The sequence below is a fragment of the Rhineura floridana genome, chromosome 1 (assembly GCF_030035675.1).
Source record: "Rhineura floridana isolate rRhiFlo1 chromosome 1, rRhiFlo1.hap2, whole genome shotgun sequence".
Taxonomy (NCBI): domain Eukaryota; kingdom Metazoa; phylum Chordata; class Lepidosauria; order Squamata; family Rhineuridae; genus Rhineura; species Rhineura floridana.
This window is the reverse complement of record NC_084480.1, coordinates 136,899,950-136,918,810: the sequence shown is the minus strand read 5'-3', so window position 1 is coordinate 136,918,810 and position 18,861 is coordinate 136,899,950. Positions and strand designations below refer to the sequence as shown.

At 42.0% G+C, this 18,861-nt stretch overlaps 1 protein-coding gene across 3 annotated transcripts in view; it reads right to left on the bottom strand.

The window, feature by feature from the left end:
- The window catches only part of ABCA1 (ATP binding cassette subfamily A member 1), a 134,493-nt gene that overhangs the window by 96,609 nt on the left and 19,023 nt on the right, over positions 1-18,861 (bottom strand). For all 3 annotated transcript variants that reach the window (XM_061633173.1, XM_061633193.1, XM_061633184.1), the window contains exon 2: positions 16,225-16,363. In XM_061633173.1, coding sequence (XP_061489157.1) covers positions 16,225-16,290 — 66 coding nt within the window. In that variant the 5' untranslated portion in view covers positions 16,291-16,363. The remainder of the gene's footprint in view (positions 1-16,224; positions 16,364-18,861) is intronic.

Genomic DNA, 18,861 nt, shown 5'->3' with positions numbered 1-18,861 from the left:
TGTGACCAGGATACCTGAAAGATCATCTCACCCCTTATAAACCCAGTTGATCACTACACTGTGCAAGTGAGGGCCTCCTGCAGATACCATCTTATCAGGAGGTCCGTTCCACACAATACAGGAAGCAGACCTTTAGTGCAGAGGCACCTACCCTTTGGAATTCCCTCCCCTTAAATATTTGACAGGCACCATCTCTGTTACCTTTTCAGTGCCTACTGAAGACCTTCCTCTTTCAACAAGCCTTTTAAGTAGAGACCTAATCCCAGCCTGTGTCTGTGTTGCCATTACTTTTTAAGATGTTTGTAAAGCTTTTATTAAAAAAGATGTTTTTAAATATATTTTGTTTTAACCTGTTTTTAAGAAGTTTTGTTTTAATATATTTTAAAGTCTCTTTTTATGACGTTTTAGAGTGTTTTTCATGTTTTTGTATGCCACCCTGGGCTCCTACTGAGAGGAAAGGCGGAATATAAATTTAATAAAAGGAATAAATAAATAAATATGGCGCAATCTGTACCATAATGGTAAACTGCCCTTTCATAAATGGCCATTTGTTTTCAGCCACTGTTAGACAGCATTCTGATTTCCAAAAACTCATGTACAAAATGCAGAGGGGAAAACAAATGTTTTTTAAAGCTCTTGTAGCTAACAGGAACATAGGAACACAGAAAGCTGCCTTATAGGTCAGACATTTGGTCCATCTAGCTCAGTATTGTCTGCACTGACTGGCAGCAATTCTACAGGGCTTCAGGCAGGAGTCTCTCCTAGCCCTACCTGGAATGTGGGGCCTTCTGCATGCTAGGCAGAAGCTCTAGCACCGAGCTATGGCCTTTCCCAAACAATTCTGTTGTTCAAGGCACACAATCAAAACCAGGTACTCACAACAGAGAACCGCAAGGAGAGACATTGCAAGATGGCTCGCACATATAAATGTCAACAATTACTCAATGACTGCAAGATCATGTGACAACCCCCATGTATGAATCAACCATCACAGCTGAAATGCCGCAGAAAGAACTTTCATATCAGTTTACATAACTTTAAACACAATAATTATCACTGGAGTCAGTTCACATGTTCAGCTGTGAACCTTGCTTTATACAGCACTATGGTCTTTTAGGTATCAGGGAAGGCTTTTTTGTCTTCCGAGGCTTTAAGTACAATAGGCATATTTGTCTGGTGCTTTTAAGTTGTTGCATGAAAGTCTTTCCCCTTAGCGATTTAATGGAGATTTCAAACCGATTTTATGCTGGCTATTCGGTAGCTTCTCTTCTGCCATTTTGTATTGTTCACCTTATAGCATTAAATTTTGGGTTACATTTTAAATGATAAATAAATATTAAACAATAATTTAATAATAAATTGTAAACCACCCAGAAGACTTAGTCAAAGGAAATAAATAGATAATGAATAAACTGTGAGACACCTAAATCCAGGTCAGATGTGGCGCTGCTCTTCCCCTCTGCCATTAACAGACCTAATTGCAAGGGCACATGGGACTGTATTCAACTAAATTATGCTCAGAGTAGGCCCACTGAAATTAATAGACCCAAATTATGCAGGCCCATTAATTTCAATGGGTCTACTCTGAGTATGGCTAACATCAGATATAATGGGGGGGGGAGGCAAAAGAATTGCATGAATTTGGCTTCCTCATGATATGACATTCACATTCACACTGAGTGCCTGACTGACCTGTAAGATTATTTATGATGAAGGGTGAAGGTAGTATGCCTCTCCCTCCACTATGCTGAACTTTAGCAAACTGCTAAAGAATCAAGCAATGAGAAATCAAATGAGCCAGCCCTGCACTTCAGATTACAGTAGGGCAGGAATGGGAAATGTCTTTCAGTCTAAGGGCCACAGTGCTTCACGGGGAATCTTCCAGGGATCACATGGCAGTGGTGGGCTGGCCAGGGGCCAACGTGGGTAAGCTGTTGATGAGACTCTTGGCAGGCTACATTCCAGCCATGCAAAAGACAGAGGTTTCTATAACTCCACCTCTCTCCATCCTCTGTCCAGATAAGAAAGTGGCACTGTCACACTTCAAGGACACATTTCATCTTCCCTGGTCCTGGATCTTGAGAGGAAGGGAGAACCTGTCCAAGTGGAGCGTTCCCTTCTCTTTGCCCAGTCTTCCCATTAGACTTTCACTGCCACCAGGTGAAATAATTTATTTCTCCCAGACTGCTTTCACCAAACAGCCTAAAATTCCCTTTTACTAGTGTAGTAGTTGGTTCTTAAAGAGAGACCATTTAAATTTATTGAGAGAAAGCAAAAGGGTTTTATGAAACCAGAGTAAAAGTTTACTAAAAGGATAAGAAAGGTGGTTCTTCAGAAAAAGGTTTTAACATGAAAAGTTACAAGCACACAAAGCAATTTCCAAAAGGAGCAACAGAATACAGCAAAATAAATCAGGTTAAAGTGCATCCAATTTATCCCTAATAGTTCCTACACATTTAAAGACATAGATTGATCTCCTTTCTCCATTCTCCAGCAGGAAGTGTTATCCCCGTTGTGAGATCCTCCTGATTTGCCTTTCTTTCATTTGGTTTCCTCATATACCCACAAGGTACATGACTCTCTTGCATCCCAATCCATAAACCCTGCTTATGTACCATCCGCACCTTTCTCAGTAAATTTACCACCCTCCAGTTTGTTTCCTGGACAGGCAAAAGTTGTAAAATTAATACTTTAATTCTCAAACTAACCTATACACAAATTAGTACATTTCCATACTGGCCATGCAAAAACATGTATTGATGATGCCATTGCTTTCAGGAAGAATGCAATAAAAAAGGAGGGGGTACTGAAACAGCACTCCATCTGGGTTTCTAATAGTTTTTTAAAAATCCCAAGAAAAAAGTGCTGAAGAAAGGGGGGAAATGAAACCTTGAGAAGCAGCTCTTGTAGTGTAATGTCTTAAGGCTTATGGATTGCTTGCTGAACACAGGTGAGAATTATTTAATCAGTCAAGTGCTTTATCTAGTATTCCTTATTTAGATGTATGCTTTGAGCTTTCCATTAAACCTGTTTCCCGTATGTGAGACTCCAGTGCTTTTCTTGATAGCCAGGCATCACTTGGTGTCAGAAGTCGGATTTGGATTTCTTTGCCTTTTCAGTTGAGGGTTGTTGGTGTGTTTTTGCACACATTTATCAGCTTAGTAACTATAAACATGGATTCATTTTGGCCTCCACCTCCACTTGTTTTGCAAGGTAATTTGGCTGAGAACTGGAAATGCTGGGAGCAAGCTTTTCAGCTATATCTTACTGCTGCTGGAGTTGATAATGTCTCTAAGAAACGGCAAGTAGCTATTTTGTTGCACTGTGTGGGAGAAGCAGCAGCGGCAGTTTATAATACTTTTGCTTTCTCTGAAGAGAGGCCAAAAGATGTAGCAGAAATTCTTGAACGATTTAGGATATATTGTACTCCTTGTAAGAATGTGGTATTCAAATGATATTCCTTCTGGAATCATTCGCAGATACATGGAGATACAGTTGAACAGTTTTTTTTACTGAACTTAAACTTAAAACTAGTAGTTATAAATTTGGTTCGGCATTTAATGATACGGCAGATCACTGCTTGCTGAAGTTTAGACTTACAGTGGCTTTTCCCCTCTGCAAGGGTGGGGAACCTATTAAGTTGGTCCGCCCCCAGAGACTAATGGATCCAGATGCTTTCCAAAGGGCTCTGGGGAGTCTTCCAGCTGATAGGGCTGGTGCTCCTGTTGAAACCCTGGTTGAACTGTGGAATACAGAAATTACCCGGGCGGTTGACATGATTGCTCCTGAGTACCCTCTCCTGTGTAAAGCTTGTACGGCTCCATGGTATACCCCAGAGCTGAGAGTGATGAAGCGATATAGGAGACGGCTTGAGTGCAGATGGCGACGAACTCCTGGTGGATGCAATTACACACTGGTAAGTGCCTATGGTAAGCTGTATTTAGGGGCAGTGAGGGCAGCAAAAAAACAATTTTGCTGCCACTATCAAATCATCAACCTGCCGCCTAGCGGAGCTCTTCAGAATTGTCCGGGGGCTATTACACGCTGGCCCCAAGGACATGGCAGAACTTTCTGAGGCCCACTGTAATGAATTTGCTAGGCACTTCCAGAATAATATCTTTAGCATCCGCCAGGACTTAGACTCCAGTGTTATAGCAGGTGAATCAAGTGAGGTATCCATAGCACAGCCTTGTCCCGATTTCTTGGATGAGTTTCAGTTGGTACAGCTTGAGGACGTTGACAAGGTGCTTGGACAGGTTCGTGCAACCACTTCTGTACTGGATCCTTGCCTTTCTTGGCTAATAAAAGCTAGCAGGGATGAAACAGCCAGCTGGGCCAGCGAAGTGATTAATGCCTCTCTGTGAGAGGGAGTGGTCCCTGGCTGCCTGAAAGAGGCAGTAGTGAGACCACTCCTGAAGAGACCCTCCCTGGACCCAGAAAATCTTAAAAACTATAGGCCAGTAGCAAATGTTCCATTCCTGGGCAAGATCCTTCAATGAGTGGTGGTAGGCCAGTTCCAGACACTCTTGGATGAGACCGATAATCTGGATCCATTTCAGTTGGGTTTCAGGCCTGGTTTTGGCACAGAAACAACCTTGGCTGCCCTGTATGATGACCTCTGTCGGGAGAGAGACAGGGGGAGTGTGACTCTGTTGATTCTCCTTGATCTCTCAGCAGCTTTCGAAACCATAGACCATGGTATCCTTCTGGGAAGACTGGCTGAGTTGGGAGTGGGAGGGACTACATGGTGGTGGTTCCGCTCCTACTTGGTGGGTCGGCTCTGGAAGGTGGTGCTTGGGGAACATTGCTCCTGTTATTCATGGATGTCTGAAGGTACCTTTTGCAATACTGGACAGATTAAAGGAGACTTTGGGACAGATGGAGAGTACAGGAGTAATATCTAGAGTTATGGGTCCTACAGATTGGGTGAGCAGTCTGGTTATTGCAGAAAAGAAGAATGGGAAGTTGTGCATATGTCTTGACCCTCGTGATTTGAAAAAAAGCAGTTCGTAGACAGCATTATACCATTCCTACAACAGAAGATGTCTTGAGCCATTTAGCTAGTATGAATTTTTTTACCATCTTAGATGAGAAAGATGGATATTGGCAGGCGAAATTAGATAGACCTTCATCATGTTTATGTACATTAATACTCCTTGGGAAAGGTATTGTTTCCATCATTTGCCATTTGGACTTAAATCCTCTAGTGAAGTGTTTCAACAGAAAAATGCGGAGACTTTTGGTCATATAAAAGGGGTGTACATGATAGCTGATCATTGCAGCAGAGACATGTGAACAGCATGATCAGATTCTTAATCAAGTTATGGAGACAGTGTGTGCTAAGAAAATCAAGTTTAATAAGGATAAGATTCAGTTTAAGGTCGACTCTGTGAAATACATAGGTCAAATAGTGACTGCTCAGGGAGTTCGACCAGATGATGATAAAATCAAGGCTATCTGAGATATGATACAGCCACAACATAGACAAGGTGTGCTCAGATTTTTGGGGTCTGTGCAATAACTGTCAAAATATATTCCACGGGAGGCAGAATTGACAGCACCTTTGTGAAATTTGAGAAAGGATGTATTATTTCAATGGATGCCAGAACATCAGAAACCTTTTGAATTGATTAAACAGCAATTGTGTCAGGTACCTGTACTTCAATATTTTGGTACTACCAAACCAGTTACTGTGCAAGCTGATGCATCAAAAGATGGCCTGGGAGCATGTTTGCTTCAGGAGACTAGACCAGTATCTTATGCTTCGAGATCACTTAGCTCATCAGAGCAAAATTATGCTCGGATAGAGAAAGAATTGCTTGTAGTTTTGTATGCAATGAGAAAATTCCATCAGTATGCGTTTGGCAAAGTTGTTTTAGTTCAGACTGATCGTAAACCCTTGGAAGCAATTTTTTAAAAGCCGATTGGTAGTGCTCCTGCTTGTTTGCAACATATGCTTTCACAGCTTCAGAGATATCAAATTAGTGTACAGCCCAGGCAAGCTCATGCATCTTGCTGATATTTATTTATTTTTATTTATTTTTTTGTTTCATTTATAGACCGCCCATAGCGAATAGCTCTCTGGGCGGTGTACAAAAAGTTAAAATACAGAATATGACAATAAAATCAGACTACACACAATAACATTATAAACATTTACACATTTAACAGTTAAAATGCCTGGGAGCATAGCCAGGTCTTAACCTGACGCCGGAAAGAGAACAGCGTGGGCGCCAGGCGTACATCTTCGGGGAGGCTGTTCCACAGTTCGGGGGCCACTACAGAAAAGGCCCTGGATCTAGTAACTATCCTCCGGGCTTCCCGATGAGTTGGTACCCGGAGGAGGGCCTTAGATGCTGAGCGAAGTGACCGGGTAGGTTCATAGCGGGAGAGGCGTTCCACAAGATATTGCGGTCCCACACCGTGTAAGGCTTTATAGGTCAAAACCAGCACCTTGAATCTGGCTCAGAAGCAAATAGGTAGCCAGTGCAAACGGGCCAGAACAGGTGTTATATGCGCTGATCGGCTAGTTCCCGTCAACAATCTGGCTGCCGCGTTTTGCACTAGCTGGAGTTTCCGAACTGTCTTCAAGGGCAGCCCTACGTAGAGCGCGTTACAGTAATCTAGTCTAGAAGTTACCAGAGCATGAATAACTGAGGCGAGGTCATCCCTGTCCAGATAGGGACGTAGCTGGGCTACCAGCCGAAGGTGGTAGAACGCATTCCTCGCCACCGAGGCCACTTGTGCCTCAAGAGACAAGGAAGGATCGAAAAGAATCCCCAAGCTATGAACCTGTTCCTTCAAGGGGAGTGTAACCCCATCTAGAACAGGGTGAACATCCACCATCTGGGCAGGGAAGGCACTCACCAACAGTGTCTCAGTCTTGTCTGGATTGAGTCTCAGTTTATTAGCTCTCATCCAGTCCATTATCGCAGTCAGGCAACGGTTCAGCACATCCACAGACTCACCTGATTCAGATGAAAAGGAGAAATAGAGCTGCGTGTCATCAGTGTACTGATGGCAACGCACTCCAAAACTCCTGATGATGGCACCCAGAGGCTGCATGTAGATGTTAAAAAGCATGGGGAACAAAACCGACCCCTGAGGGACTCCACAATGGAGAGTCCAAGGTGTCGAGCAATGTTCCCCAAGCACTACCTTCTGACGACGATCCGCCAAGTAGGAGCGGAACCACTGCCAAGCAATGCCTCCAACTCCCAACTCCGCGAGTCTCCCCAGAAGGATACCATGGTCGATGGTATCAAACGCCGCTGAGAGATCAAGGAGAATCAACAGAGTCACACTCCCTCTGTCCCTCTCCCGACAAAGGTCATCATACAGGGCGACCAAGGCTGTTTCGGTGCCAAAACCAGGCCTAAAACCGGATTGAAACGGATCTAGATAATTGGTCTCATCCAAGAGCACCTGGAGCTGGCCGGCAACCACCCACTCCAAAACCTTGCCCCAAAGGGGGACATTCGCCACCGGTCTATAATTGTTCAAGTTATCTGGGTCTAAGGAAGGTTTCTTTAAAAGAAGTCTCACTACTGCCTCCTTGAGACTACCAGGGACTACTCCCTCCCTCAAGGAGGCATTTATCACTTCCTTGGCCCAGCGGGTGGTACCAGTCCTGCTAGCCTTCACTAGCCAAGATGGACAAGGATCCAGAGCAGACGTGGTCGCCCGCACCATTCCAAGCACCTTGTCCACTTCCTCAAGCTGCACCAACTGAAACTCATCCAATAATGAAGGGCAAGACCGTGTTCTGGACACTTCAATGGATTCAACTGTCATAACATCAGAGTCTAGGTCCCTACGGATGCATGCGATTTTATTTTGGAAGTGCCCCGCGATGTCGTTACAGCGAGCTTCTGCAAGTGATGAAGATTCCATGGCTGGTGAGAGAGTAATACATGGATTGGGTAGATTGGCCATGCATCCAAGAGGGGCAGCTACTATACAGGAAGCCACAAAACAAGATCCTTAACTTCAAGCAATGGCAGCCCTCATAAAGAATGGATGGCCACAGTATCTGAGAGATGTTTCTTTTGTTGCAAAGCCATTTTGGTCTTTAAAGGACTCTTTACATTGTCGAGATTATGCTGTTTATTTGGGAGACAGGGTGGTTATTCCTGTGTCTCAAAGACAAAGTATCCTCTCGCAACTTCATGACTCTCATCAATGTATTCAGAGAACTAAAGCTAGGGGAAGAGGATTGATGTATTGGCCCAGTATGTCTAATGATATTAAGAAGGTGATTGGAAATTGTTCTGTTTGTGCTTGGTTTGCTTCACGTAATCAAAAAGAGCCACTTAAACCACATGAGATTCCTGAATTACCAGGTGAGAAGTTGGCTGTAGATATTTTTGAATATGGTTCTTCTCCTTTTCTTCTTGTGATTGATTATTTTTCAAAGTATCCAGAAGTATTGAGCTTGCCTGCCAAGACAGCAAGAACTGCAATTGTTAAGCTTAAAACTGTATTTGCTCACTATGGAATTCCAAGGATAGTTTTGAGCGATAATATGCCCTTCGCTAGGAAAGATTTTCAACGGTTTGCTTGTGATTGGGGTTTTTAACAATGTTTCAGCAGCCCAGGGTATCTCCAATCCAACGGAATGGTTGAAAGAACAATCCAGTCTATTAAACAGCTTATTAAAAAGGCAGAAGATGCTCAGGTGGACCCACATTTGGCATTGCTAGAATATTGTAATACACCTGTTACCAGAATGCCATATTCACCTGCTCAAATGTTGATGGGCAGGATGCTTGGGAGTAAGCTTCCAGTATTTATATATTTATATTTGATGTACACCGCCCAGAGAGCCTCGCAATGGGTGGTATAAAAATTAAATTAAATAAATAAAAATAAATAAATAACAACTAATTTATTGTATCCCAAGATACCCACTGATGTACGCACAGACCTTGAGAAAATACAGGATAGACAGAAACATTTCCATGACCATACAGCAAAGCACCTCAAGGCCCTAGAAGAGAGATCTAGTACTGGGAGAGTCTAACGAAGGCTGGCTCCCTGCTGCTGTTACAGAGAAATGTGAACAGCCTCGTTCGTATCAAGTAATGACACCAGACAGTCGCAAGTATCAGCGCAATAGATACCATTTAAAGCTTCAAAGGCAGACATCTGAAAAGTGTGGCGATTCATCACGGCAGGATGAATCTCTTTCCATGGAACAGGATACTCAACTGGATGATCCTCTTGACAACTTTGTAAGTGATTAAAGATGCTAATGAGGTCAACATCATACCTCAGGAGACAAGTGCTTTTCTTGTTCAAGAAAGGCTTCCTGTACATGTAACATCTCGAGGCAGACCTGTCATCTTACCAGCAAGATTTAGGGACTATATCCCTTGAGGGAGGATGGGGGTAAAGACAATCCTCAGCGGTGGGCTAAGTACTGGTGACCTCTAGCCCCATTGTAGTAATTTGTTTGAGTTTCTATTTTTGTGTTTTGATATATGCTAAATATGATTTTATTGTTTTTAAATATGTGTTCTACTTATGAAACAGAGATGTGGTGTAATGTCTTTTTAAGACTTATGAATTGCTTGCTGAGCACAGGTGAGAAGTATTTAATCAGCAAAGTGCTTTGTCTAGCATTCCTTATTTGGAGGTATGCTTTGTGCTTTCCATTAAACTTGTTTCCCGTATGTGAGACTCAAGTGCTTTTCTGAATAGCCAGGCATCACAGCTCTGAAGACTGCATTATGCAGAGGACTGAAAATGTCTGCAAAACCCACCCTGTTTTGGCTCAGCAGTTGTCTCATCTGATGATATGCATGCCAGGACAGTGTGTGTATGCTATGCAAGAAGGTCTTGGTCCATCAGAGTGAAAAATATAGATCATAACCAGGGGTAACCTCTCTTTTTGATAAGTTAATGGGCTAAACGGCCTTTGAAACTGCCAAAGTAGGTCATTTACATAGTAGAATAATGACCAAAATTATTGGGCCAGTGTCTGACCATGTGCATGCAAATGAAAGATGCAAGAGCACAGGGAAATCATTTATTTTCATGGCTAGTCACATTAATGAATGGGGGCACGCGGACGACATAGCTTTAATGTCTAGGACTCCCATCGGCTTAAAGCATTTACTAGCCGCATTAACATCTTTCTGTACTTCGGAATTTTTAACCATAAATCATGCAAAAACAAAAGTTATAGTCTTCTCCAAAAAGAAAACAAAACATCTCTGGCGTATTAATGGCCAGGCAGTTGAGCAGGTAAATAATTATAAATATCTAGGCATAACTTTTCAAGCCTCGGGATCCTTTCGGCTGCAGACTGGTGTAGCCGCTTTAAATGCAAAAAGATCTATGAAGGCATTAATGACCTTTTTCTATCAGAGAGGTGGCCAATCCTTCCCATCAGTTGTTAAAATATTTATGGCGAAAATTATTCCCCAATTGCTATACGGTTCTCAAATTTTCATCTCTGAGAAATTTTTGGCTCTGGAATCTATTCAAAACACTTTTATGAGTGCGATTCGATTTATTATTACAGTCATAGACCAATAATACAGTTATAAGCAATTAAAAACATATAATCACGAAAGACTTAAAACATTATTAAACTAGAAAGTTAAAAATTATTAATAAAATTGACATGTAACCTACAAATTTGGTTCTCATATATAAGAATCTTATAATTAATTTTATAATTAATTAATCTTATAATTAATTTTATGAGAGCTGTTCTAGCTGTTTCTACCTGTATACCTAGTTTTATTTTGAGACTAGAAACGGGATTGTAATCTGTTGAATCACGCATTTGGGCCCTTAAAATAAATGCGTGGTTAAAACTGATTTTTGAGCCAAAAGGTCTTTCCCCTTTTATTTTAGCCGATGATTTTAATTCAATATGGGAAAAGCAGATTTTAGATAAAATAGCCAATTTGGGCTTCTCTGTCCCGATAATTCTAAAAATGGGCCTTGACACAGCCCGAGTGGTCATCCGGCAATGCATCAAAGACATAGATTTCCAACACCATTTGATGCTTGTAAGAAAACATAGGTACAATCCTAGATGTTTTTCTCCCATGCCCTATCTAACGGATTTGACACTCCCTAAGTATCGAAGGGCTTTTACTCTGGTGAGGACGAATACTCTCCCCTCTGCCCTTTTAGAGGGCAAGTTTAATAAAGTCCCATACAGTGATAGAATTTGCCCTTGTGGCGAAGGAGAAACTGAAACCAATGTGCATGTTCTATTGAGATGCCCTTTTTATCGTGATCTAAGGCAACAGCTAATTTCCCCTATTTTAATTTCCTTCCCAGGTAGACCAGAATCCTTTTATGCTGATTATTTATTGGGAGATTACTCCCCACAAGTTACATATAAAGTCGCCAAATATATTGCGGCTTCTATTTCTTGTAGGAAGGTACAGGTCAAATGCTTGTAAAATCTTGATTGGATGTACTATTTCTAAATTGTATTACATTTTATTGGTTTTTATTTTTTGTATTCTATGTATCTGGTCAATGACAAATAAATTATTATTATTATATAATGAATGGGGGCAGGATCAAATGGAACATGCAAAAAAAGTTTCAGGAACCAATTAAGCAACTTAGTATGACCAATATTTATGTCAACATCCTTATAAGAAAATCAGGTGAGAGGAACTTTGGCTCTCCAGATTTTGCTGAACTACAACTCCCATCAGCCCCAGCAAGCAAGGCCCATGGCCAGGGATTATGTCAGTTGTAGTTCAGCAACATCTGGAAGGCTAATGTAGGTATGGGGAACCTTTGGCCCTCTAGATGTTGCTGAACTATAATTCCATTGGACATGCTTGCTAGGCTGATGGGAGTTGTAGTTCAGCAGCATCTGGAGGCCCAAAGGTTCCCAACCCCTGGGCTAAAGGTTCCCCACATCTGGTGTAAATTATGTAGTGGCAGAGTTCCTTCTCCATTATGATGAGTTCCAGAGAGGTAGTTGTGTGTGTGGTTTAAAAGCCCACTCCATGGCCTAGCAGTTTGAACATACTATAGAATCGGGAGTAGCTCCAACTCAGGTTTTATTTAGGACACAAGTTCTATTTCTACATAAGCTAGGCTAAGTCAGGCGGCCATGAAGGATTCTGGTAGGCCTTAATTTAAGTATGGTTTGAGGCCAAACCATACTGTGCTTTTAGACCAACAAATGAACAACCAAGACCAGTGGCATCTTAAAGATTAACAAATGTATTGTGGCATAAGCTTTGATACACTAAAGCCCACTTTGTTAAGTTCATCAAGTAGCATTGGAGATTACTAAAATACATATACATGCAAGCATGGGAACAGAGAGAAGAAAAGGCTTGTAATTAGTGGGGTTGAAGGACCACATGAACTGCAAAGGCATTAACAGTACGTCTGTGATATTTCTATGCAGGATCCTAATGTATATAAGATATAAATGTATATTAAAAAAATAGAATGGCTTATTCTCAGCAGCAGCAACTGGTGATGACACTATTTTTTCTTCACTGATAAATATAACCTAATCATTGCTGTTTTTGTTCTACTGTAACACTATCCAACAGAGTACTTCTGCCAAAATGAGTTCCTGTAAGATTTAAGGAAACTACCAATCTTTGTCCACATCAGGGGATCAATACTGGATGTCCCCTTAATCTGCAGTGTAGGAAGGCTCAGATGATCACAGCATATACTCCTTAATCTAGAGCAAGCATCACCTGTTTCTTCAGCCTGGAGAGCCTTAGGCTTTAAACCACAGCTCCTCCAGGATGTGTATGGGTGTGACGTAGTTCAACTTCCAAATGGTGGGGTCAAATCAGCAGTCAGAACCTCAGGGATTTCCCCCAGATTTCCCTATATTGATCCAATAAGGGGAATCTAGAATTGGAGTTTGTCCAGGTATCCCCACTGGGCTATGATTCCTAAATCTCTGTTGCCATGTTTAGTCTTTACATACAAAAAACTTGCTGGTGTTTAATCAAAAATAGTTGAGGGAAGACAAGGATTCTATGAATGAGAGGACTGAACTGATATATGGGCCTCTTCATATAATAGTTTTGTTACGTATATACCTACGGATTGTTTTTTTAAATATGAAATTAAGATGTCTCCCCACAACATTTCTGAGTCCAGGGTTGTAAATAAAAGCAGCATAAGACACCAGTATTTTCTGTTCAGGCAGGAGGGATGCTTTTAATGGAGTCCCCCGCCCCCGCTAACTGAGCCACCATAGATCTGCTCCATATTCTCTGCAGCAGCGTAGGAGGTGGTGTTGGTGGTAGTGGAGGGAAGGGAGAATCAGCCAGTATCACATCCCACTTCTTATATTAATGAGAACTTGTGGATCAAAAGCCCTTCCATGCACAGAATGATTTCTTCCATGCATGGAAAGGCATCTTAAGATCCAACTTGCTGATTATTTATCTTCTGAAGATAAGTAAGGAACATGGGGATTGGAGTCTACTACCGACCACCCAATCAAGGAGAAGACGAGCATGAAACTTTTGAAATGCCAATGTTTCGAAGAGGCATGATGGTAGTAGTAATAGGGGACTTCAATTACCCCAATATCTGTTGGAAGACAAATTCTGCCAAACACTGCCCCTCCAAGAAATTCCTGACTTCTGTTGGAGACAACTTTCTCTTACAGAAAGTGGAGGAAGCAACTAGAGGATCAGCTATCCTCCACTTGATTCTAACCAACAGAGCTGACTTAGCAGATAAAGTAGCAGTTATGGGAACTCTGGGGGTAGTGACCATGTTATACTTGAGTTCTTGATTTTAAAGGAAGCAAAAACTGGGAGTAGATATACACATACCCTGGACTTCAAGAAAGATCATTTTAATAAACTCAGAACAATGATAAGTAAGGTTCCATGGCAAGCAGCCCAAATGAGAAAAGGAGCCCAACATGGGTGGGAACTTCTAAAAACGGAAATTCTGAAGGCACAATTGCAAACAATTTCAACAAGTAAAAGGGTGGAAGACAGCAGAAGAAGCTAATATGGCTTCACAAAAAGTTTAGAGATGACCTGAAAACAAAAAAGGACACATATAGGATGTGGAAGGAAGGCCAGGCCACAAAGGAAGAGTACAGACAGGTAGAACGGAATTGCAGGGATGGCATCAGGAAGGCTAAAACTGAGAATGAGGGATGTCAAAAGCAACAAAAAAAGCTTTCTTTTAGCCACAGTAAAAGGCAGAGAAAAGAAATTGTGGTACTGGTACTCAACCAGGATGGCAAAATGATAATAGATGATAGAGAAAAGGCAGAAGCAATCAGTTCCTACTTTGGCTCAGTCTTCTCCCAAAAGAGGGTCTATGACCCTCCCGGGAAACATGAAGTACAAGTTGAAGGGGCAAGATTGCAGCTTGAGATTGATAGGCAAATGGTCAAGAAATATCTAATTATTTTGAACAAGTTCAAATCTTCAGGGCCCAATGAATTGCATCCTAGAGTATTGAAGGAACTGGCAGAAGAACTCTCCGAACCACTGTCAATTATCTTTGCAAAATCATAGAGGATGGGTGAAGTGCCACATGACTGGAGGAGGGCTGATATTGTCCTTATCTTCAAAAAACACAAAAAGGAGGAAACTAGAAACTACAAACCAGTCAGCCTGACATAAATCCCTGGGAAAATTCTGGAGCAGATTATAAAGCAGTCAGTCTGTAAGCACCTTGAAAACAATGCAGTGATTACTAGAAGCCAACATGGATTTGTCAAGAACAAATCCTGCCAGACTAATCTTATCTCATTTTTTATCAGGTAACCTCCTTAGTAGACTGTGGGAATGCTGTGGACATAATATATCTCGACTTCAACAAAGCTTTTAACAAAGTACCCCGTGATATTCTGATTAGCAAGATGGCTAAATGCGGGCTAAATGGAACACAGTGGATCCACAATTGGTTATAGAATCATACTCAAAGAGTGCATATCAGTGGTTCCTTCTCAGTAGGGGGAGATGATGAGAGAGTATCGCAGAGTTCGGTCGTGGGCCCAGTGCTCTTCAACATTTTTTTATTAATTACTTGGATGAGGAGGTGCATGGAATGCTTATCAAATTTACAGATGATACAAAATTGGGAGGCATAGCTAATACCCTGGACGACAGAAACAAAATTCAAAGTGATCTTGATAGGCTGGAAAATTGGGCTAAAAATAATTTAACAATGAAATTTAACAGGGATAAGTGCAAAGTTCTACACCTGGGGAAAAAGAAACCAAATGCAGAGTTATAAGATGGGGAATACTCGGCCCAGTGATACTACATGCGAGAAGAATCTTGGAATTGTTGCGGATCACATGTCACTGCTGCAAATGACAAATGCTATTTTAGGCTGCATTAACAGAAGCATAGTTTCCAAATTGCATGAAGTAGTAGTTCCCCTCTATTCAGCACTGGTCAGGGGTGTAGCTGTCTGGGGTCTTAGACCCCTTACTTTTTGGGAGCAGGGTCCCAATGTCTCCAGCATCCTATCATCCAATCAGCATGAAAAAGGAGTGTGTTAACCACTGAGAAGAGTCTTCTAACATACTTCCTTGTCCTTTCCTGTTTGGAGCCAATTAGAGTGAAAAGAGGTGAGTCAGCCACTGAGAAGACTGTTTTCAGTAGCTAACACTCTTCCCTTTCATGCTGACTTGGCTCCTAGAGACGTCTGTTGTTGTGAGAGAAGGCATTAACAAAGATCTCATTCTCAACCCAGCAGCAAAAAAAAAAAGGGTAGTGTGACTATCATGAAGGGACCCTGAACTTCTGCATTTGCCAGTATACTACTGGCACTGGTTATGCCCCATCTTAAGTACTGCATCCAGTTCTGGACACTACACTTTAAGGAAGATGGAGACAAACTGGAACAAGTTCAGAGGAAAGCAACAAGGATGGTCAAGGGACTGGAAACAAAGCCCTGTGAGGAAAGACTAAAAGAACTGGGCATGTTTAGCCTTGAGAACAGAAGTCTGAGGGGAGGCATGATAGTACTTGAAAGGTTGGCACTCAAAGGAGGGCCAGGATCTCTTCTTATAGGTCACTTCCAACTCTACTATTCTATGATAAGATACACAGCACAAATCCTATAGCTATCCATATAAAAAAGACTACCCAGATCAATGGAAGTTTTGCATATTTGAGTAATAACTGTGTGTGCATTGTTGCCAGAAATTATTGTCTGAGAGGGCCCAAGAAACAATACACTTGCCTACTTCATGAAAACAAAGCAATGATGTGATCTTACTGTTTGCCTTCTCCTGAAGGTGAAATTCTTCCATAGCAGCAAGCCCAGCTGTGTCCAGAATGCCATCTTCCCTCTGTACACACCAGCAGCACCACGGATGGCAACAGCACACAGCAGAGACACTGTGGCTGGTCATCAACTAGAAATAACAAAAGGAGATTAGCAGTCTTCATTAATTCTTAAAGAAAAGCAAATAAATCCAAGGGCCACATTTAGCTTCCTTGTTTATGCCTCTTTAAATATAGAGAGCCAGTGTGACGTAGTGGTTAAGGTGTTGGACTACGACCTGGTTTGAATCCCCACATAGCCATGAAGCTCACTGGGTGACCTTGGGCCAGTCACTGCCTCTCAGCCTCATGAAAACCCTATTCATAGGGTCACCATAAGTTCGAATCGACTTGAAGGCAGTACATTTATTTTTAAATATAGGGATGTGGCCCAACACCTCTCCCTCGCATCCACTACAGCGGTATCAGTGAAAATGAAATGGGGAATTAATTACAGATCTTAAACCAGATAGTGAATTCTAAGACAGGTGTTTTCAAACATTACTTTTTGTCAATACTCTCTGCTTCAGTAATTCAAATACTTTCCCCACAACCACTGTGAGACACTACACATCATATTTCATACCCTCACATGACTCAGGGTACCTATATTTCTGTTTTTCTAATTTTCAGATCAAACGACACAAAGGGACAAACTAGATGTGACATGAGAGATCCATCAATAGGACCTGCTGTTTTTAGAATACACCAAAATTATTAAGGATAGCGATACTAAGACTGATTTGATGGGGGGAAGAGGGTAACTCTGTTCTGCATCGTTTCCCAAATGAACTGACACATGCACACAAAGCTACTATTTGCCCTTTGGAGCAAAATGTGGGTATTATGTAGGCACTTTTGCTCTGCAAGGCAAATAACAGCTCGGGAAGGGGGGCAATTCATTTCAGGAAAAAAGTGTACAAGAAGGGTTGAAATTTCCTTCTCCAGCACCATTGCCCCAATCTGATTCAGGGACTCCCACAGCTTCTTTCACCTTTGAAACGAAATCAGGAAATCTGATCACGGATCTCCTATTGTCATATCTAATTTGGACCTAAATACACAGTAGTGGAAGAGTCACTGCTATAGAACAGTATTTCTTAAAACTACTCTATGCAGGCCATTGGTGGCCTACGAGGCATTTTAAGGTGGCTCCCTGCAATACAATGCATTATTGAATATCACCTCAGGATCCATCCGGATGAAGGGCTGTTTAGAAATTTAGTAAAGAAATAAATAGAGCAAAACCGTGTGACAAACACCAAATTAGTTCTCAATCACCCACTGAACTCCCATCCGCAGACTGGATTACTGACAAATGCTTCAGCAGCATGGAACAGATGCCTCCCTGCTACCTGACAGTGCTTCCTATTTCCCTCCTTCTCACACATTCAGTACAGCTACATCAGAGTGCAGAAGAGGTGGAGTGTTGGTTGGGAAAAATCTTTCAAGCAACTTCTCACGTGGCTGTTGTCAGAGAGGGAAGCATGGCAGTCTGCAAAGTGGTAAACTGATTCTCAGGAAGAAACTGCTTTATTCCATGAAGTAGAGAGTCTTGATGCTAAGCACAATTTTGCCTTTGCTTTTGGAGGGCTGGAGGTGTCAAATGTCATTTCTGAGCACCCCACAGATACCCCCAAACAGTGTGCTCTGACCAGCAGAAGCTCTCCAAAGGAGGAGGCCTTTCTCCCATCCCTACCACCTCAAAATCCCTTTTCCCCCCAGAAGATTCTGGAAATTGAACTTGAGCTCTTCTGCATGGGAAGCATGTCCTCTGCCACTGAGCTAGGCAGCTGGGTTGGAGACACCTTGGCTTACAGTCAAGTTGCCAGATATACCGTTGCTAAAGATATCAGGTCTGAAAGGCAATATGGCTGCATTTTGGAAAGATGGAACTCCACCTAACAGAAAGTTCCTGTTCTTTTCTTTTTTCTTTTCTGTAGTAGTAAGAACACGGTTTGGTTCACTGCTATGTCCAGGCACTGACCACGACTCCTGCAGCTCCAAGAAATAAAATAAAATAAAGGTTTTTCTGGATCTCTTATGACAGCCAAAAATCAGTCCCTACACTATGGCCAGGTCTACCCATTACCCATGGTAAGTATTTTCACAGTTGTGTAGGGGGCGGAATTAAAACTGTGCAGCCACGATTCATTCTCAGCTCATCCCTCACCACACAGCTGTACTAAACAAACATTAAATAGCCTTAGAGAAGAGGGAGGCTTTGGCAAACAATACAGCTGTTTGCTCTCTGACTAGGAGAAAAAAAAAGTTTGCTGGGGAGAACCTTTCCCCTAGAAAATAACTATTTAGTCAGTGACTAGGCAATCTTATAAAACACCTGGAAAGCAGGCTCTTTGCTATAGGCTTAAATATACTAGGAAATATACCCTTCTCATTACTGACACTTGCAAACTATGTTTAAAAAACAAAGAAGTTTGAGAAACCAGGCTCTGGGCTATATTTAACTAAATAATAGAGCAAGGGCAAGGATTACCACTAGTGCAATGGAATTCCCCCCCCCACTTCACCCATGCGTGCCCCACACTATCTCCAAATCAGCTCCAGAGGGAACACCAAGAACAAACTG